At 38.6% G+C, this 21,913-nt stretch overlaps 1 protein-coding gene across 4 annotated transcripts in view; it reads left to right on the forward strand.

Annotated features, from left to right (window-relative positions):
- LOC109576059 (zinc finger protein 660) overlaps positions 1 to 21,562 on the forward strand; it is a 59,818-nt gene extending 38,256 nt beyond the window's left edge. Inside the window, exons 1-6 of one of the 4 annotated variants that reach the window (XM_019984378.2) lie at positions 1,510 to 1,583; positions 6,345 to 6,823; positions 8,015 to 8,177; positions 8,543 to 8,634; positions 8,916 to 9,042; positions 15,670 to 21,562. In XM_019984378.2, the coding sequence (XP_019839937.1) occupies positions 6,425 to 6,823; positions 8,015 to 8,177; positions 8,543 to 8,634; positions 8,916 to 9,042; positions 15,670 to 18,014 (3,126 nt within the window). In that variant the 5' untranslated portion in view covers positions 1,510 to 1,583; positions 6,345 to 6,424 and the 3' untranslated portion in view covers positions 18,015 to 21,562. Of the gene's footprint in view, positions 1 to 1,509; positions 1,668 to 6,344; positions 6,824 to 7,759; positions 7,893 to 8,014; positions 8,178 to 8,542; positions 8,635 to 8,915; positions 9,043 to 15,669 lie in introns of those variants that run through there. The other 3 variants (XM_070776200.1, XM_070776201.1, XM_070776206.1) reach the window with 3 other exon arrangements.
- The last annotated feature ends 351 nt before the right edge of the window (positions 21,563 to 21,913 follow it).

Genomic DNA, 21,913 nt, shown 5'->3' on the forward strand with positions numbered 1-21,913 from the left:
CTTGGACAATTCATTTCTGAGTGTTAGACAAGAGCCCAGTTTCGGGCCCTGGAAGGGGTCCGCCTTCCTGCAACATAGTCATGGCCTTTGCCCTTGAGACAGGAGAGAAAGAGGCAGGAAACAAATGCTGGATAAATGAAGATGGGGGTGCAGTTGCTGGGATTTGATAAAGACTGACTGGAACCAGCTGAAACCAAGGTTGTTTTGAGAAGTCTGGTCATGGACCTTTAGTTCATTATATCTTTTTTGTAATACCAGAAATCACTCTTTGTCCATGACAGTTCTGAGATGGACCATCAAAGGCCAGAAAGTGGATAGTGGTCCAACTCCTGGGAAATACCCCCTCTTCCTGACATAGCAATATTCCTGGAAGTAGTTATATTCCTCCCATATGTTAGCATATTAAATTACTTAGCCCATGAAAACTACAACCTCATTCCCTGGTGCTGCTCTCACTTTCCGAGATAGTTCATATTTGGGCTTGTGGAGTGTGAATTTCTCCTAAAACACTTTCACTTTTCTTTGACTTGCTATTGAATTCTTTCCTGCACAAAGGTAAGGACCCTCACTTGGTGATCCATCCTAAAGGCTCCTGTGGGTCCAAGGATGTGACGTTTCCCTCTTTTGCAATACCCTTTTGGAGCCTCTTTCTGTCATCTTATATAGAGGGACAATTCCAGGAGTCCAAACTTAAAAGATTTAAGTATCAAAGAGAGAAGCAGAGTTCCAGTACCCTTTACACAGACCTAACTTTACTCAGGGTGGTGGACAACTGCAAAGACCTTCTCATTCCAGGGAGGCAGTGTCCCTCCATCCTCATTTCAGTTTTATTTATATTTAACACCAGAGCTCCATTATCTCATCATTTGGGCAAGAGCTCCAATATTTTGGCCACCGGATGTGAAAAGCCAACTCATTGGAAAAGACTAATTCTGGGAAAGATTGATGGCATGAGGAGAAGGAGTAAACTCACTGGAAAAGACTCTAATTCTGGGAAAGATTGATGGCATGAAGAGAAGGGGACAACAAAGGATGAGATACTTGGATGGCATCACCGACTCAATGGACATGAATTCGAGCAAACTCTTGGAGATAGTGAAGGACAGGGAAGTTCATGCTGTCACAAAGAGTTGAACGCTACTTAGCGACTGAACAACAGCAAGCCAATTCACAAGAAAGTCATTTGTAACGTATGTTATTTATGGTGAGAACTGCTCTGGTTCACAAATAGATTGGATATTTCACTCACGAAGACATTCAGACGTTCGAGAAATTACTCTATTAAGCTCAGCTGCACTTCAAATTAAAACAGAAAGGTCCAATTCTTTCTGGAGGCAACACAAGTCCTGGGGGCCTGGGCCACGTGATTCACCTCTGCATCCTTGGGTTCTGGAATACAGCCACACCTGTTCTTTGGCTGAGAGGAATGAAAACCTAAGAGCCCGGGAGCTCCGCCTTTCCTGCCACCACTGGGAAAGCTAGGAACCATAGAGATGTGGCTTCCTAGAGAGCCGAAGCTGGGAGGTGGTGTGAGCAACCGGATGTTGCGATACCCGCGGGTCAGCCATTATTCTGGGCTTCAGGTGCGTCCAGTTTTCGTGTCATCTCCTGGCGTCCCGGCGCCAAGGTGGTGGTCCCCAAGGCCGGAGCCGCCGCGGGAGACCCCGGTGAGCGGGGTGGGCTCGGGTCGGGTTGGCAAGCGCGGAGGGCGGCCCGGGTTGCGGCTTGAGCTCTCCCGGGCAGGTCAGCCCTCGCCGGCCCCTCTCTGCTCCTCTGCCTCAGGGCGGTCCCTCCACCGCTTGGTTGAGATGGACGCCTAGACTGCGGTTTGGGGAATATACTGAAGACAGCGCCTCTGTGTCTCTGTGTCTGTGGATTGGCTGTCGAGTCAATAGAATGTGCTGTCCCTTTGAGAAGAGCGACCTCAGTAGCCAGGGTCTCAGCTCAAGTCTTTCTGCTTTTTTCTCAGTCTTCTCTGAGGCTGATGCTGGAAACAGCTTGAGATTTCCCTGGAGCAGGGGCTCCCAGAATTCTTTTTTTTTTTCCCCTTGAAGGATGGATTCCCATTTTTCCTTGTAATTTTATTGGCGTATACTTGGTTTTCAATTTTATGTTAGTTTTAGGTGTACAGCCAAGTGAGTCTGTTATACATATATGCACTCTTGATTCTTTTCCTGTTTAGGCCGTTACAGAGTATTGACTAGAGGTGCCTCTGCCATACAGTATGTCTTTAGTAGTTATTTTTTTTATATATAGTAGTGTGTATATGTCATTCCCAATCTTCCAATTTATCCCCCCCACACCAAGTCCCATTTAAAATTTTGTAATGTAATGGTATTTAAGAAGCAAACTTTTAGGCCACGCATATCACCATTGCCTCAGAGAATGTATTTTCACGTTAAGTACGTGAGTAAATGCTGTCTTTTGCAAGAAAGGTCATTATCAACCTGTGAGTGACTGTGTATCGTTATTGTTTTAATGAACTGTTGTTTGGAAACCATTGCTTTAGAATAGTTGTTTGGGTTTCAGAAGTCTTTTCTTAGATGCAGTTATTTTGTACTTTTGGGGTTAGAATCCCTGAGATCAGAATTTGCTCCCATAACTGAACTAGTTGAGTGGCCTTGAGTGAATCGCTTAGCTCCTCCGAGACTTCTTTTGTTCTTTTTAACCTGTGCTTACAAATCTTTTGTGAGAAACAAGCATAATATATGCTTAAGGATTTCTTATTTGTATCTCTGCAAAGTAAGAGTAAATAAAATTCTGATAATTTACTGTAGAAAATTATTTAGACGTCTCTTTCCCCCCCAAGTTTTATTTGTAAACCCTATTTTTTTTAGAACAGTTTTAGGTTCATAGGAAAATTAAGCAGAAAATACAGAAATTTCTCATGTGTTCCCTGACCCTACATTTGCATAGCCTCCTCCAGTATCAACATCCCCCACCACTGGAGGGATAGAGTGTGAGTTTGGGGTTAGCAGATGCAAACTAGTATTTATAGAATGGATAAACAACAAGGTTCTACTGTATAACTTAGGGAACTGTATGGTTCTACTGTATAACTTAGGGAACTGTATTCAATATCCTGTGATAAACCTTAATGGAAAAGAATATAAAAAATGTATATGTATAATTGAATCACTTTGCTGTACATCAGAAATTAACATGTATACCAATTGTAGGTCAATTAAAAAAAAATCCCTCATAGTTTTGCCTTTTCCAGAAGCCATGTAGTTGGAATTGTAAAGTATATTGGACTTTGAGATTAGCTTCTTTCACTGAGTAACATACATTTATGTTTCCTTTGTATCTTTTCATGGCTTGATAGCTTCTTTTTAACACTGAATAATAGTCTATTATCTGGATGTACCACAGTTTATCAGTTTACCCATTGAAGGATATCTTGGTTGATTCTTGGTGTTGACAGTTATGAATAAAGCTGCTAAAACATCCACGTGCAGGTTTTTGTGTAGGCATATGTCTTCAGTTCGTTTGGATGAATACTGAAGAGCACAATTGCTAGAATTTATGGTAAGAGTATGTTTAGTTTTGTAAGAAAGGGCCAAACTCTTCCATAGTGGCTGTACTATTTTGCATTCCTACCAATGAATGACAATTTCTGTTGTCCCACATCTTCACCAGCGTTTGGTGTTGCCAGTGTTCTAGACTTTGGCCATTCTAATAGGTATGTAATGATATTTCATCGTTTTAACTTGCATTTCCCTGATGACATATATGATGCAGAGCATATTTTCATGCAGTTATTTGAAATCTGTATATCTTCTTTGGCGAGGTGTTTGTTTAGGTCTTTAGTGGAAGCTACAAGTCCTCATCCCTGGACTGCCAGGGAATTCCCCTTTGGGTCATTAAAAAAAAAAAGATTTATTTATTTTTGACTGTGCTGGGTCTTTGTTGCTGTGCTCAGGCTTTCTCTAGTTCAGGCAAGTCAGAGCTACTCTTCGTTGTGGTATGCAGACTTCTCACTTTGGTTGCTTCGCTCGTTGTGGAGGAGGGGCTCTATGTGCGTGGCCTCTGTAGTTGTGGTGCAAGGGCTTAGTTGCTCCTCAGCATATGGTATCTTCCTGGACCAAGAATTGAACCTGTGTCCCCTGCATTGGCAGGTGGATTCTTAACCACTAAATCACCAGAGAAGCCCACATGGGCATATGTTAATTGAGTTGTTTGTTTTCTTAATTGTTGAGTTTTAAGAGTTATTTGTATGAAATATACAAAGGAAGGATATTAGGCTTTTATCAAGTATTTGTGTCTTTTGCAAGTATTTTCTTTCAGTGTACGGGTTGTCTTCTCATTCTTGACATTGCTTTTTCCAGAGCAGAATTTTTGAATTTTAATGAAGTCTACGTATTACTTCTTTCAAGGATCATGCCTTTTGAATGTATCTAAAAAGCTGTCACCATGCCCAAGGTCATCTAGGTTTTCTCCTAGGTTATCTTCCAGGACTTTTATAGTTCTGTATTTTATATTTAGGTCTCTGATCCATTTTGGGTTAATTTTTGTGAAATATGTAAAGTTTGTGTCTAGATTTATTTATTTATTTTTTTGCATGTGAACATCTGGTTGTACCAGCACCATTTGCCAAAAAGGCTATCTTTGTTTCATCGTATTATCTTAATTCTATCAAATATCAGTTGACTCAATTCATGTGGGTCTATTTCTGGACTTTTCATTCTGTTTCATTGATTTGTCTGCACTTTGCCAATACTGCACTGTCTTCATAACTGTAACTTTTTAGAAAGTCTTGATGTTAGGTAGTGTCAGTCCCTCAACTCTGGGTAGTATTGGGTAGTGTCAGTCCCTCAACTTCACAATACTGAGGGAGAAGTCCTTCAGTATTGTGTTAGTTATTCTGGGTCTGTAGCCTCTCCAAGTGAACTTTAGAATCAGTTTGTTGATATCTACAAAATAGCTTGGTGAGTTATTGAAGTTGCATTGACTCTATAAAGTTGAGAAGAACTGGAATTTTGACAGTACTCTTTCTAGCTGTGAGCATGGGATATAAATAGTTTTTTTAAATTCTTTTCCATCACCACCAGATCAGTGACCAAAGAACTACTCAGTTTCTTTTTTCAAGTGTTCTATCCCCACTAATACTTTAGAACTTTATTTGCTTAGACTACAGGTTTCCCCTAATATCTGAAAATAGTGTTCTTATGAAACCTTCATAAGCTTAAGTGGTGTAAAGCAAAGGAGCAGTTCCCTTAGAACACGTCTTGCTAACAGATGTACAAAGTAAAACTGGTTAAAGCACAGATGCTCACAGACACAGGTTAAGTCCATGGCAGCTTGATGCTGAGATACTGAGTGTAGTTCCTATGGAATGGGCATGACAGTGCCACTCTGGCTACTTGAGGTACCTCTGGCTACCTCTTAGTAGCCTTTAGAATTTGCTTCTGTTTACTTACCTCTTCACTCTAGTTCTACAGCCTTACCTCAAAGTTTTCTTCCTTTCTCTGATTTGCACAGAACATTTCTAACAGAGCTATATGTGTTGTCACTCCCTTGCTTTAGAAATTACAGTTTCTTCCTGGAATGGCTTTCCTAATATTCCAGTGATCTTTTTTTCTTTAAAGCCCAACCCAAAATTACCTCCATGAATTTTTACTGTGCTTGTTTGTCCTCCTGTTAATTGTACTTGTACTTTGTATTGTGATTATATTTTATTTTGCTCTCCTCTGCTCTGTTATAAGCATGAACTTTAAGGATCCACATGTTAAATAAAATTAATGGGGCATTCAGATATGTCACTGATAGTGATGTAACTGTTACAGCCTTAAAAGTGTAAACTATTCCTGCCTTTCTGCTAAACAGTTTCTTTTCTGGAGATTTTTCCTGAAGAAATAAGTAGAAATGTAACCAAAAATTCTTTAGCAAAGATGGTCATAGTAGCTTAATTTGTAATAGGAGAAAATTATAAATAATTAAATGTCCAACAGCAGTGGATTACTTAAGTATGAATGGATTGATACACTCTTAAAAATAATGATTAAAGGATATTTGGTATTGGACTTCCATGGTGGTCCAGTTGTTAAGACTCTGGGCTTCCAATTCAGGGGGTGCAAGTTCAGTCCCTTGTTGCAGAACTCAGATCCCACATGCCTCGTGGCAAGAAAAAAAAAAAGGAATTTCATGTTTTTTATATCAGCAGTGGTCTGGATAACATGATTATTAATGTCCCTAGAGCCTTGGGCTGGGGCTTCTGTCAAAAGAGAAACTGCCCAGAATCTAGAACTCTGCATTCAGCAAGGTTTCTTCATTACTGGGGGGCTAATAGGGGTGCGGAAAATCTGATTGTGTCTCTAGGTTAACTTTAACAGTGATTTCTTTAGGTCTTACAGATGATGTTCTTCGAACTCTAAGGAAAAAGTCAAGCAAGGATTGAAGGACCCTGGAGAGGAACCTGTCTTAAATGGCAACAATGACAAGAGAAAATTGGGCCCACAATGCTCTGCGACAAGAGGGCCTTGTTAAAGGGAAGGATGATACCTGGAAGTGGGGAACCAGCTTCCAAGGGAGTAGCTCCACTGTTTGGGAGACCTCCCACCTGCACTTTAGACAGTTACGTTATCATGAGACATCTGGACCCCAGGAGGCACTGAGCCGGCTCCGGGAGCTCTGTCGCCGGTGGCTGAGGCCGGAAGCACGCACCAAGGCCCAGATCTTGGAGCTACTGGTGCTGGAGCAATTCCTGAGCATCCTGCCTGGAGAGATACGGACCTGGGTGCAGATCCATCGGCCCGGGAGTGGTGAGGAGGCCGTGGCCCTGGTAGAAGAGCTGCAGAAAGACCTTGATGGACCAACATTAAAAGTGAGAAAGGGAAAGTGGGGAGTAGACCCAGGACAGGCTGGGATAGAAAATGATTCTGTGATTTTCATTAACAGTAACACAGCAGCAACCCTTATGCTAATTAAAACAGGTTCATGAGCTCTTCAGATCATAGAATATCTGTCTGGAGAAATGGGTTTAGGGTTGGGATCTTTGTACCAATTCAAAATCAACACAGAGCATTGACTCTGCTTTATCTCCCTGGGTGATGCTTGCTAATTCTGAATTTTATTCAAGAATCTGAAGAGCATAATGTTCCTAAGAGCTCCTCTAAACAGAAGCAAGTATATTGTTTGTAAAGTCTGTTTGGGTTGGTGTTGTAAACCTGGAGTATGAAAAGTTGTGAAGAGCAAGAATGATGCTTTCTAGATCTGGAAAGACCACTCCATGTGTTCCCCCACTGGGGACTGTGTGAGACAAGAGAGTAGGTTGAGATATTTGCCTCTGATAAGATTTTATATCCTTGGCTATTAAATTGGGATCTTAACATGGTTTCTAGTATGTGTCAGATCTCTTTCTGTTGATCTGGAGCCCACTAGAAACATTTCTGTATGAAAAGTCTGAAATATAATTTGGGAGGGATATCAAGGATGGGCTTGTTTGTTTTAATCATGAAAATGAAGAATTTTAGAGCTGTGTTTTTCATTACTAATCACTAAGCCATTGTTCTCGTTCAAGGGATAAAAAATGGAGGCAATAAAAGGTTCACCGCATTGCCTTTGTGAGACATCTAGTTAGCAGCAAAACCAGATGTCTACACTTCTAGTGTTCCTTCTATTGGAGCAGGAGGGGGTGAGAAAAGTTGTGAAGAAGTAGAACCCAGTGTTTTAGATTAAACCTGAAGCTGAAGACTTGTAGATTAAGTCTGAAGCTCTTAATTGCTTGTTACTTCCCATTCCCTCCTTAACCCACACCCAGGTCTGGCTTCTGTTTCTACCGTTCTGTTCAGTCTCCTCTGGGAAAGGTCACCAGTACCATGAGTGGGGCTAGAGGGCAGCTCCATTGTTCTCAAGGCAAAGCTTTCCTGCTGTTTTGATGCTCCATATTTGAGGTGGGTCACTCTCATCTCACAGTTCTAGACTATATGGACAGAAAGAGGTCCATGGCGGTTAGGTGAGTTCATTTGCTGGAGGTACACGAAGAGTCAGCTTATTGCGTTCTGCTTGTTCCCAGGTTCCAGCCTTTGTCCAGGACCAGGACACTCTCCAGGAGGGTCTGAGTACTCCAGGAATAGCACTTCCTCATGCACCCACTGGCAGCCACATATCAGCTGAAATTCGCTCAAATTCTCTTACTGACCCAGTGGTGTTTGGCTTGCTCCAGGATCCTCAACATGGTAACTTACTCTGTGGGTCTGGCTTTGGACATCCTCAGGACTCTTGCTGGGTCTCACCTCCCTACTCCCAGATAGCTATTTCCTCTTCTGCCGTTCTATGAGTCCCTTAGGATACCAAACTCTTTTCTCCCTCATGTCATTGCTTGGGTCCCTCTGACCCTTTATCCATTCTTATTACTAATTTTTGCACTTTTCCAGCCCTGTACATGGGGGTCAGAAAAGATTTGTGTGTCATTTTATAGCCATTATTGCCTAGTTCTGGTAGTTGTGTGTCTTTCTGAACTCCTATTTTATAGAAGATAAACTTACTGGATTTGGACAAGAATGACAGTTACCTCATATGCAGCTTTTTCCTCCTTCTTCAGATTCTCCTGCCCCTGAAGCTTCTGCCCTTTCCCAGGAAGAGAACCCCAGAAACCAATTAATGGCTCTCATGCTCTTGACAGCCCAGCCCCAGGTAAGATTTGCTACCTCTTTTCTTCCTAAGGCCCTATCTGCACTACCTAATTGTGGCTCAAATGTACACTCGCTCATCCTAGTGCTTGGGTGTCCAGTCGGCTCCCATCTTTGAATCAAGGTCCCTGCTATTAAAGGGCAGAGTTCATGTGGGATCTCCTGTGTCTCTCTGATATCCCACCTCATACCCTCATAACATGTCTCGTCCCCAAAAGTGGAAGGAACCCTTCAGTAGAGGAGCTTCCTGGGCATGGATAATCTCACACATACCTGTCGTTTCAGGAATTGGTGATGTTTGAGGAGGTATCAGTATGCTTCACTTCAGAAGAATGGGCATGTTTGAGCCCAGTTCAGAGGGCCTTGTACTGGGATGTTATGCTGGAGAATTATGGAAATGTGACTTCCTTAGGTAAGGACCCTTTCTTCCCATAATTTGTACCTTTACTTCATCAGCTTTTGTTTATTTTCTTTTTACACCCCTATGACTCCCTGAAATGTAAGTGCAGATTCTTAACCACTGGACCACTAGGGAAGTCCCAGCTTTTGTGGAACTTTTTGCTATGCTAATTATGAACATAGCATAGCATACTTATTTTGAAAAATACTTGAAGGAAAAAATTTTTTAAACCAACTCTTTACAAACACCTACCCTCAAAATTTTGATATTTTACCTTTCTGGCTTTTTCTATGTATTGGAGAGGTTTTTTTTTTTTTTACATTGTTTTGAGAGTGTGTGTCTGTGAATATGTACAGTTTTATAGCTTGCTTTCTTTGCATTTACCTCAACTCGTATTATCACATATTCTTTGCAAATATTATCTGTATTGGCTGGATAATTTGTGTCATAATTTAGTTAGCCACTTCTGTATTTTAGATAATTACTGTAATAATATTTTTTCTCTATGCCTAATGTTTCTTTTTATTTTTAATTTCTCATTATTTTTTAGAAGTAGAATCACTAGGCCTAAAATAATTATTTTAAGGCTCTTGCTTCCTACTGCCAAATTGCTTTCCATATTGATGTCAGTCCTCTCTGTTCTTACCAGCTGTACACAACAACCATTCCTTTGGCTCTGCCTTCATTGATGCTGAGTAGTCCCACTCTTTTAAATTGTTGTTAATATAATTTTTTTAAGTTATAATATATATTCTGAAGTGTATTTCTTTGATTAGTAACAAGAGTATTTTTTAAAAACCTGTTAGTCATTTATGTTTCTGACAAACATTAAACATGTACATGCTGCTCTGTAATGGCAACTATGGGAATGATGTGATTCTTCCCTTAAGTAGCATGATTTGGGAGATGAATACAGAAAAAATAAACAAGGCAGAGTGAAATAATTGGAATTAGAGTGGCATAAGTCTCTTGAGATGGAAATGGAGAAGACAAAGCAACCAGTACCATTTCTGGGAGTTAGAAAAGGCCATGAAGGAGGTAGCTTTGTATTTCATTGTCTGAGTATCATTCTTTACATTGGCAGCTTTATGATACTGAATTTTTATTCAAGAACATTATATATCATTGATTTGTTCATGCTGCCTTTGTCTGTTTCAGGCCTGTTTTAAAAGTACCTTCAGGTAGATCTTACATAATTCTGGTTACATTGACTCTTTGGAATAGGAATCTTTTCTGATATTTTAGTTTGCATACATGAAAATATTTAATTTTTATGTGTTAATTTTGTACTTAGCAACCTTAGTAAATTTTTTTTATTCATAGTAATTTATACTGTATATTTTTACATTTATGAGGATATGTCTTTTAGTATCTCTAAGGATATGTCTTTTAGTAATGTCTGTTAGTATCTCAGCTGTGGTGTGATGGTCAAATATTTTGTAGATTTGATATTTGAATATATATTCCTAAACTGCTTTCTATCAGTGACCTACCAATTTATACATCCACACAAAGAGCCCAAGAGGGCCTGTTTCCCCTGTATGTGCTTGTGATTTGGTCACTTTTAAATCTTTGCTAGCTAGATGAACAATCCTATCCTTCGGGGTTTTTTTTCCCCCATTTCTTTGATTATTAGTATTATTATGTTTATTGTTATTTTATGTTTATTCATATCCTTTCTACATATTTCTTTTATTAGAACTGGTAACCCTTTGTCACATGTTGTACATTTTCCCATTTGTTTGCCTTTCTGTGCTTGTTATGAGTTTAAGTCTTAGAAAATCTTTCAAACAGCAATATTTTCCTTTATGGTGTCTTTCTCCATAAAATACTATTTTTTAAATCACATGTATTTTATTCAGACATTTTCATTGTTTCATTTTTATATTTATGCAGAATGACCTAGGAATCCAATTTGTTTGCTCTTTTTTGTTTAATCCAAGTGATTTTCAGTAGTTCTAATGCGATTTACTATAGAACTATTTTTCTTTTTAGAAATTTTAAAACATGTTTGATGGGTTAATTAATTTTATGAAAAACACTCACCAGGGATCCATAGCTTATGCTGTAAGCCAAAATAAATTCCAGATGGGTCTAAATAAAGGTTAAACTTAAAAAATAATAAAATAGAATTCCTTATTTATTCTAGCTCTTTGAGGAAAAAGAAGTTTGAATCAACTTTAATAAGTAAGATATGCTCTAACTGCAGTGTTGTTTGGGATTTGGGCAAGCAGATACCAAAGTACTTATGTTCTTTGACCTAGTAGTTCTGATTTGAGGAGGATACCTTAAGGAAATGGTTCAGAAAGAGGGAAAATAAGTAATATGTCTAAAGACAGTCCCAGCAAAAAATTGACAATGATTAAAATTTGGGAACAACCAAATTTCCTCAGATAAAGTACTACGTAGCCCATGGTGTTCTGACCTGGGAGTAGACTGTGACACTATCAAATTTGACAGTTTTATGTACTCAGTTTCTGTGCATTGATAAGCTGGTAGAAAAGCAGACTTCAAGCCTTCCCTGTTGGCTCTGTGGTAAAGGATCCATCTGCCAATGCAGGAGACGTGGGTTTGATCCCTGGTCTGGGGAGATCTCATATGCTGCAGAGCGACTAAGGTAGTGTGCCATCACTATTGAGCCTGTGCTCTGGAACCTGGGAGCCACAACTACTGAAGCCCACATGCCCTAGAGCCCATGCTCTGCAACAAGAGAAGCCACCACAATGAGAAGCCCACACACTGCAAGTAGAGATTAGCCCCTGCTTGCTACAACTAGAGAAAAGCCCAAGCAGCAGTGAAGACCCAGCAAAGCCAGAAAAAGCAAACTCCCAGATAGCTTGCACATACTTCTTCAATATGTAAAAGAATTATAAATGTTCATTTAAGAGATTGGAATAGAATTTAAAGGCAGTTATTCAAGAAATATCAAGTAGCTCACACATCAAGCTTAATCCCTGCCTTAAAGTACATTCCAGTTGAATTGACAGACTTTTACAAAAATAAATATAATACAATGTAACAAATGCTATATAATAAAAGTATGCATGAATGTGGGAGCAGATAAGAGCTTGGTATGATGAAAACTGGGAGAGTAGGAGGAGAGGTGGGTGGTTTAGAGAAAGATTTACAGAAGTAAGTGACTTTTTTGTGGGGAAGGGGCTATACCACTTGTGGGATCTTAGTTCCCCAACCAGAGGTTGAACCTGAGCCCCAGCAGTAAAAACACTGGACTGCCAATGAAATCCCAGATGATATTATATGATTTCTTAATTTTCTTTTTTTTTTTTTTTATTGTTCAGGGCTATGGTACAGAAATATACTGCTTTTGTATATTAATATTTATCCTACAACCTTGCTGAACCTACTTAGTTAGGGTAGTTTTTTGGTTGCTTCTTTCAGTTCAGTTCAGTTTAGTCGCTCAGTCGTGTCCAACTCATTGCAACCCCATAGACTGTGTCATGCCAGGCCTCCCTGTCCATCACCAACTTCCGGAGTTTACCCAGACTCATGTCCATTGAGTCGGTGATGCCATCCAACCATCTCCTCTGTCATCCCCTTCTCCTCTAGCCTTCAATCTTTCCCAGCATCAGGGTCTTTTTAAATGAGTCAGTTCTTCACATCAGGTGGCCAGAGTATTGGAGTTTCAGCTTTAGCATCAGCCCTTCCAATGAACACTCAGGACTGATCTCCTTGAGGATGGACTGGTTGGATCTCTTTGCAGTCCAAGGGACTCTCAAAAGTCTTATCCAACACCACAGTTCAAAAGCATCAATTCTTTGGTGCTAAGCACAATGATGTATTACATTAATTGATTATCTGATGTTATACCCATATTTGCCTTCCTGTGATAAATCTCACTTGGTCATGGTGTAGAATTCTTTTTATGTGTTGCTGGAGTCAGCTAATATTTGGTGAGATTTTGTTTTGTTTTGTTTTGCTTTTATTTTACTTATTTGGCTGTGCTGGTTCCTCATTGCTGCATGGGCTCTTTTCTAGTTGTGGCGAGCAGGAACTACTCTCAGTTACAGTGCATGGGCTTATGGTGGTGGCTTCTCTTGTTGCCAAGCACAGGCTCTAGGGTATGCAGGCTTCAGCTGTTGTGGCTCCTGGACTCCAGAACACAGGATCAGTAGCTATGGCTTAGTTTTTCTGTGGCATGTGGTATCTTCCCAGACCGGGAATTGAACCCATATCTGTTGTATTGGCAGGCAGATTCTTTACTACTGAACCACCAGGAAACCCCTGTTGAAGATTCTTATGTCTCTATTCATAAAGATATGGTTGTTTTGTAGTTTTGTCTGTTTTTGTAATATCTTTGTCTGCTTTTAGTATGTAGGTGATACTGGCCTCATAGAATTAGTTGGGAAGTGTTTCCACCTTTTTTGTTTATTGGAAGAGTATGAAGAATTGGTGTTCATTCTTTTAATGTTTGGTAGTGTTCATCAGTAAAACAGTTTGGATCTGGGCTTTTCTTTGTTGGTAGTTTTTTGTTTACTGATTGTATTTCATTGCTTATTATGGAACTATTCAGTTTTCTGTGTCATCCCGAGTCAATTTTAGTACATTGTGTCTTTCTAGAAATTTGGTCATTTCATTTTTTTTTTTTTTGACCATTCCATCTTAAGTTGTTCAGTTGGCACAGAATCATTCATAGTATTCCTTTAAACTTTTTTTTTCCTGTAAGATCAGTGGTAATTCCAATGGGGGTAACTTTTATACTTAGTTTTTAAGCCTATAAGTTTGGGCAGGTAACAAATTGAGAAGAGGAAGAGCAAATTCAGAAAGAGAAAGGGGCATGGGCAGTGATCGGGAAGTAAGCAAAAACATGACATGTTTGGGCATCTGTACATAGTTTTCCATGCCTAGAGTCTATAGGCATACTGCTACTGCTGCTAAGTCACTTCAGTCATGTCCAACTCTGTGTGACCCCATAGACAGCAGCCCACCAGGCTTCCCCATCCCTGGGATTCTCCAGGCAAGAACACTGGAGTGGGTTGCTATTTCCTTCTCCAATGCATGAGAGTGAAAAGTGAAAGTGAAGCCGCTCAGTCGTATCTGACTCTTAGCGACCCCATGGACTGCAGCCTACCAGGCTCCTCCATCCATGGGATTTTCCAGGCAAGAGTACTGGAGTGGAGTGCCGTTGCCTTCTCCGAGAGTCTATAGGCATAAAGGGTACTAATAAGAAGTTAAGCCAGAAAAGTAACAGATAGTGGAGGATAGCGTCTCTTGGGCTGTTCTTGTCATTTGTGCATTATCGTATAGGCAATGAAGCATTGTTTGTTTTGAGCAGGTGAGTGATATGATCAAATATACGTATTGGAAAGATAATTAGCAATGGAATGGACATGGATTAGAGGATTGGGGTGGATTGGAGGTAGGGAAGCCTGTCTTTTTCTTGCCTGCTTAACCAAAGATTGCAGAAACTAATCAGCTCTGTCTATCATTCTGATATTTTTTTCCCAAGTCCCTTAAAGCTCATTAGGCCCACACATAGTCTGATTTCTATACTAAAATTTCATTTATCCAGCTAATTAGCTAGTGTATATATAAGTCCTTCATTCTTAACCATTTTCCATTTCTGTTTAACCACTTGCAACACTTCTATTTCTTAAAATGCTTCTATAAAGAAAGGAAAGAAAGAAAAGTTTCCTTAAAGAAAGAAAACTTTCCTTTCAACCAGCATTCTGCTTAAATTGTAAAACCAGTCCATTAACACTCCTTTCCTATGTATTTTCTCTCTATTTAGGTAGAAGAATATTGTTTTTATACTCAAATAGAAGATAATGTTATTATTATTTATATTATTTTATTTTATTAGATAATTTGGGGAACTAGTTCATAATTTTTCTCACATTTGGATGGTGAAAATGAGTTTCCAAAACATTTAAAATATACATCATTTCATATTTTAAAATATTTGAGAATATTAGAGTCATAAAGAGGTTAACTAGTTTAGCCTCATTATTTTATAGATGTTTTCATAGTTTTTAATGTCTCTATATTTTTTCTTTTCATTCAGTATTTTTTATATATAACTACATGATGGAGTCTAATGTAGACCTAGTTTTTTGTGAAATTAATTTTAAAATTTCATTTCTCAATTTTAAAAGAAGAATTCGAAGTGTTAAGTTGCTTTTTAATAGATTTTTTCCTGTAGATTAATTACTTTCAAGTAATTGAAAAATGTTGATGCACTTGACTCTTCAAAAGTTAAAGATGGCCTTCAGAGTTTTTAGGTATATTTTCTTTCTTTGAGAGTTTCCATCTTCTTAGCATGAAGAAGGAAAAAAAAAGATAGTTCTTTATAAGCCCCATCCAGCTTCATGAGCTTATATGTGAACCACCTGTATTAAGATCTTCTCTAGTTCTTCTTACATCTGTTTATTCAACATCCTTTCTATGTTTCCATCTGCTCCCTGAAGGCAACAAGCTTAGAAGTATCTCAGAATGAATTCCGTGTTAATCCATTTATAACATTCTGTCAGTGTAGCATTCTGCTTTGTACTCCCATTTAATGAAAAGCTTTTCCTTTTTGTGTGCATGTAAAAGTATCCTTCTAGTTGTTTTAAAGTCTTTTGAAGATCTTGTTGCTGACAAGGATATGGTAATATTTGCATTTTTAATTTCTTTTACCAGAATGGGAGACCATGACTGAGAACGAGGAGGTGACATCCAAGTTGAACATATCTCAAAGAGCAGATTCTCAGAGAGGAATATCAAAAAGATTTCAAGGAGGTGTTCCATATCTTCTTGACTTTGAGGAAGAGTGTGAATGGCAAATTTTTTCAAGTCAGTGGAGAAATGAAGCAAGGGAAAGAGATACACTGAAGAAAGGTTCCCTATGTGAACGAGACAAGAAAAAAAGGACTCCACCAGAAAAACGAGGCCAAAAGTGGAAGGAATTTGAAGAAAGCTTGGCTTCAGATTCAGCTTTTTCTGAAAGTTTAATAGGTGCTGAAGGAAAGAAGCTGTATAAATGTGATATGTGTTATAAACATTTCAATAAAATCTCCCATCTTATAAATCATCGGAGGATCCACACTGGGGAGAAACCTCATAAATGTAAGGAGTGTGGAAAAGGCTTTATTCAGCGCTCAAGCCTTCTAATGCATTTACGAAACCATTCTGGTGAGAAACCTTATAAATGTAATGAATGTGGGAAAGCCTTCTCTCAGAGTGCTTACCTTCTAAACCATCAGAGAATCCACACTGGGGAGAAACCTTATAAATGTAAGGAGTGTGGAAAGGGCTTCTATAGGCACTCAGGCCTTATAATACATCTAAGACGCCATTCTGGGGAGAGACCTTATAAATGTAATGAGTGTGGCAAAGTTTTTTCTCAGAATGCTTACCTCATTGACCACCAGAGGCTCCACAAAGGAGAAGAACCTTATAAATGTAACAAGTGTCAGAAAGCTTTCATTCTGAAGAAGAGCCTCATTCTGCACCAGAGAATCCACTCTGGGGAAAAACCCTATAAATGTGATGAATGTGGAAAAACTTTTGCCCAGACCACTTACCTGGTTGACCATCAGCGGCTCCACAGTACAGAGAACCCATATAAATGTAAAGAATGTGGAAAAGTTTTCATTCGAAGCAAAAGCCTCCTCCTACACCAGAGAGTTCACACAGAAAAGAAGACTTTTGGTTGTAAAAAATGTGGGAAGATTTTCACTTCTAAGTCAAGTCTCATTGACCATAAGCGGATGCATAGCAGAGAGAAGCCTTATAAATGTACTGAATGTGGGAAAGCCTTCACTCAGAGCGCTTACCTTTTTGACCATCAGAGACTCCACAATGGGGAGAAGCCCTATGAATGTAATGAATGTGGGAAAGTTTTCATTCTGAAAAAGAGCCTCATTTTACATCAGAGGTTCCACACTGGAGAGAATCTCTATGAATGTAAAGACTGTGGCAAAGTCTTTGGTTCTAACAGAAACCTCATTGACCACGAGAGACTCCACAATGGGGAGAAGCCCTATGAATGTCGAGAGTGCGGGAAAACCTTCATTATGAGCAAAAGTTTCATGGTCCATCAGAAGCTCCATACACAAGAGAAGGCCTACAAATGTGAGGATTGTGGGAAGGCTTTCAGTTACAATTCAAGCCTGCTCGTACATCGGAGAATCCACACCGGGGAAAAGCCTTTTGAATGCAATGAATGTGGAAGAGCTTTCAGTTCTAACAGAAACCTCATTGAACATAAGAGAATCCACAGTGGTGAGAAACCATATGAGTGTAATGAGTGTGGCAAATGCTTCATTCTGAAGAAAAGCCTCATTGGACATCAGAGGATTCACACAAGGGAAAAATCGTACAAATGTAATGACTGTGGGAAAGTCTTCAGTTACCGCTCAAACCTGATAGCCCATCAGAGAATCCACACTGGTGAGAAGCCTTATGCATGTAATGAGTGTGGGAAGGGCTTTACTTACAATAGAAATCTTATTGAGCATCAAAGAATTCACAGTGGAGAAAAAACCTATGAATGTCATGTATGTAGAAAAGTGCTTACCTCTAGTAGAAATCTTATGGTGCATCAAAGAATCCATACTGGAGAAAAACCTTATAAATGTAGTGAGTGTGGAAAAGACTTTAGTCAGAACAAAAACCTTGTTGTACATCAGAGAATGCACACTGGGGAAAAACCATATGAATGTGAAAAGTGTAGAAAATCTTTTACTTCTAAGAGGAATTTAGTTGGCCACCAGAGAATCCACACAGGAGAGAAACCATATGGGTGTAATGACTGTAGTAAAGTTTTTAGGCAAAGAAAAAACCTGACTGTACATCAGAAAATTCATACAGATGAAAAAAACTGTGAATGTGATGAGTCTGAAAAAGAATTCTCTCAGACTTCAAACCTTCATCTTCAACCAAAAATCCATTCTTTGGAGGATTTTCGGTCCTATTCTCTTGGGTCCAAATTCTCTTGGGTCCAAAATGCCAATGAGTCCAAGATCAAGATTCAGAAAATCTAGTATTGTGTAAAATGGAATACCATCCCTGCCTCTGTAAGTGACTGTTGGATAAATGGCAGCATAGGGTTTTTATAAGGAAAAAAAAGTCATGATTGACCCTTTTGTAGACAAGTGTGTTGCATGAGGCAGAAAGTTAATCTAGACTTTCAAGACTACGAAAACATAAGCCAAATTCTAGTTAAAAGATACTCTGTTCCAAATCATTTCTTATGAACCTAGAAAAGGACCTTGAAGCACTTAAAGATTCTGAAGAAACTGAATTATGATTTATAAGATATAATGAAGATGTTGTAAATGATGGCAAAAATATCTTTGTATTAAAAAGTGTATGTTTTGAAAAGATACGTATATTTGGTACATCTTAAAGATAGTATCACTGTTAGAGAATGTCTATACAGACAGTGTGATTAAGACATACAAAACATGAAGTTGGGTGGGTAGGACTGCTCTTTGAGGACAATTTAAGTACACTGGATTTGGAATCTGAAAACCTAGGTTTGGATCCTGGCTCTTTCACTTACGAGCTCTGTGATGTTATTAAGTCAGTCTCTAAGTCTCAGTTTCTCTGTCAGTCAAATACTGGCATAACCCCTACTTCATAGAATTGTTTTGAGCATTTAGTAAAAGGATCATGTGACAGTACTTTATGAAATAATTTAATTGTCAATAAAATTGGATAAAAGAGATATGGTCAAAATCTGGAAAATGGCATAATGTAGTGTTTGTTCATCAAGTTAATATTAGGACTTCATGAACCTCAAAAGTTTAATTTTTATAGTAAGGAAGTATGGTGGATGGTTAACTTTGGAATTTAGTACTCTAAAAAAACTTTAAAAACAGCTTTTTAAATGTTTAAGGGAGATAATATATAATATACCTAGTTTGTTTTTATGGAAAAAAAATATTGGCTTACTAAATAATGTCTGGCCATTAATTTGATGCCAAGAAAAAAAAGTTTATTTTTTCAACCTTTGGATTTTAAACCTAGTGGATGTAGAGTGTCAAAATAGAAAGACAGTCCTATGTCACTTGCCTTGCTGACCGGGAAAAATCCTTAACCTCAACCTCAGAGCTGATTATCTCTGCTACTGTCATTCTCACTTCTAATCAATATTTCATTGGTAAACATACAAATGGCTTGTTACTCAAGAGACAACATTCTATCCCAGCACTCAACTTACCACATAAGTTTTTTTACACAGCCAAGCCCTTCAAATCTCTGATTATACCAATTCAGAATCCATCTCTGAGTGGTCAGGCCCATTTACTCCCAGTGAACCAATCATTATTCATTCTGTACCCTTTTGTACATTTGTAAACTTAATTCTTGTATTCTTGGTTTGGTAATTTTATGTTGTAATTCTCAGAACGCCAGTTCTGTCACTGAAGTATAAATACCTTAATATTGGGATTTTGTTTTCTGATACTTAGCAGCATTGCAGTGGTGTGTTGATTATAGTAAGTGTTATGAATTCAACCCTGAAGTTCTTTGAGGGCTGGTTCCTTTTTAGACTGAAAGGACCAAGAGTGAAAACTGGAAGGGGCCTGAGTTAAAAGTCTGAAGGCCTTAAGAGTCAGATTCTGCCACTTTTCCTTGGACAAATGGTTTCATTTCTTGGAGCCTTGGTTTCTTCATTTGTTAAACAGAAGGAAGAATATCTACCTCCCTAAGTTTTTATGGGGTAATGAATATGAAGATGCTTTTTGTCCATACTGAAGAAAAATTACCCCCATTATGTAATAATCACAACTACTTTAACAATGAAGAGATCTGGCATTTACCTCTTAATCAGTTTAACAAAATGTAACATTGCTGAGACAACTCACATAATGTGCCTCCCTCCACATGTAATGCAATAAGCCAAAAGTATAACCTGAATTCATCAAGCTTCTTAGACCTGATTGCTAGTTTACAGGAAATACAGGAAGCAAAGGAACAAGATAAAAGACATCATAAGAAACAAGTTCAGAATGCGGCATATTGTCTAGGAAAACTGCATTGTTGGAATCCCCTGGCCGCCCAGTGGTGAGTCCTCTGCTCTCATTGCGGAGGGCGAACATTCAATCCTTAGTTCAGTTGGGGAACTAAGATCCTACAAGCTGGGCGGTGCAGCAAAAAAAAAAGAAAAAAAAAAAAAAACCACCACTGCACTGGATTCTTCAAAGATGATGAAAAAGAGAAGGGAGTGATAATAATTGTTGATGCTGGGTGAGTATTGAGAGTTTATTGTACTACTTTTGTATATGTATGAAATTTTCCATAATGAAAGATACAACTAGTGGAGGGGAGGGGGGTTTAAAAGATACTAAAGAGCGAGGATGAAAAGGCATTACACACTGGGAGAAAATGTCTGCAAATCATATATCCAACACAGAATTTGTATCTAGGCTAGATAATTCTTAAAACTCAGCAATAATAAATAGATCCAATTAGAATATGGGCAGAGGACATGAACAGGTATTTTACCAAAGTATAAATTGGCAAGTGAAAAGATACTCAACATCATTAGCCACTAGGGAATTGCAAGATACAAATCTGTACAGCTATCAGAAGAGCTTTTAAATATTTTAATGCTAAATGCTGGCAAGGATGCAAAGGAACTGAATCTATTACATTGCCAGGAATGAGAAATAGTACAGCCACCATGGGGAATAATTTGGCAGTTTTTTATAAAACCAAACATGCATTTACCATATGACCCAGTACTTGCACTCTGAGCATTCATCTCAAAAAAATGAAAACTGTTACACACACACACACACACACACACGCCTGTATGTGATTGTTAAAAGCAGTTTTGCTAGTAATAGTAATTTGTAATAACTCATCAAATATCCTTCAACAGGTGGTTAAAAGAAACTGCCATATATCTATACCATGGAATACTTACTACTGTGCAGTAAAATTGAATGACCTATTGATATCTGCAGTGACTCAAGTGCATTCCAAGAGAATTATGCTGAGTGAAAAAATCCAATCTCAAAAGGTCGTATACTGTATGGTCACATTTATATAATACTCTAAAATAACAAAAAAAGTATAGGGATGAAAAAAACCAGATTAGTGGTTGCCAGAGGTTGGGGATGGAGGGACAGAGCAACAGAAGAGGGAGGGGTTGCCCTTAGAGAGGTCTTGGTGTTGGAAACATTGTGTATCTGAATTGTGATGGTGGTTCCACAAATCTACACGTGATAAAATGACAAGTACACACACACATTGTACCAATGTCAGTTTCCTGATTTTTATCTTAAATTATAATTATGTAAGATGTACCCATTGATGGAAACTAGTTGAAGGTTATTATTATCTTTGCAACTCCTGTGAATCTGTAAATTCATACTAGAAAGCAAATCTAAACAGCCATACCAAATATAGTGTGTGAAGCTGACTTGGAAAAACAATTAATGAAGTCTATATTTTAGGACAGTTGAAAATTTAAAAATGACTGATAATAGATGATATTTGGGAATATTTGTTAATTTTCCTACCTGTAATGATAGTATTGTTAGTGTCAAGATTCTTATTAAAGGATACATGTAGAACTATTTGGAATGAGTATTTTGATGTTTACAACTTTAAAAATGTTTTCCAGTATGCATAGAGAGAGAAGGCAAACGTTGTTTAGTTACTCAGTAATGTCTGACTCGTGACTTCATGGGCTATAGAAGCCTACCTGGATCCTTTGTCCGTGGAATTCTCCAGGCAAGAATACTAGAGCGGATTGCTATTTCCTTCTCCAGGGGATATTTTGGACTCAGGATCTGATCCTGTCCCCTGCAGTGGCAGGCAGATTCTTTACTACTAAGCCACCAGGAAAGTCCAACGCAAAGAGAGTGAAGTGTTTTTGTTGAGTACAGGCATTCACTGTACCATTCTCTGTACGTTTGATATTTCCAAA

This window comes from Bos indicus, chromosome 22 (assembly GCF_029378745.1).
Source record: "Bos indicus isolate NIAB-ARS_2022 breed Sahiwal x Tharparkar chromosome 22, NIAB-ARS_B.indTharparkar_mat_pri_1.0, whole genome shotgun sequence".
Taxonomy (NCBI): Eukaryota; Metazoa; Chordata; class Mammalia; order Artiodactyla; family Bovidae; genus Bos; species Bos indicus.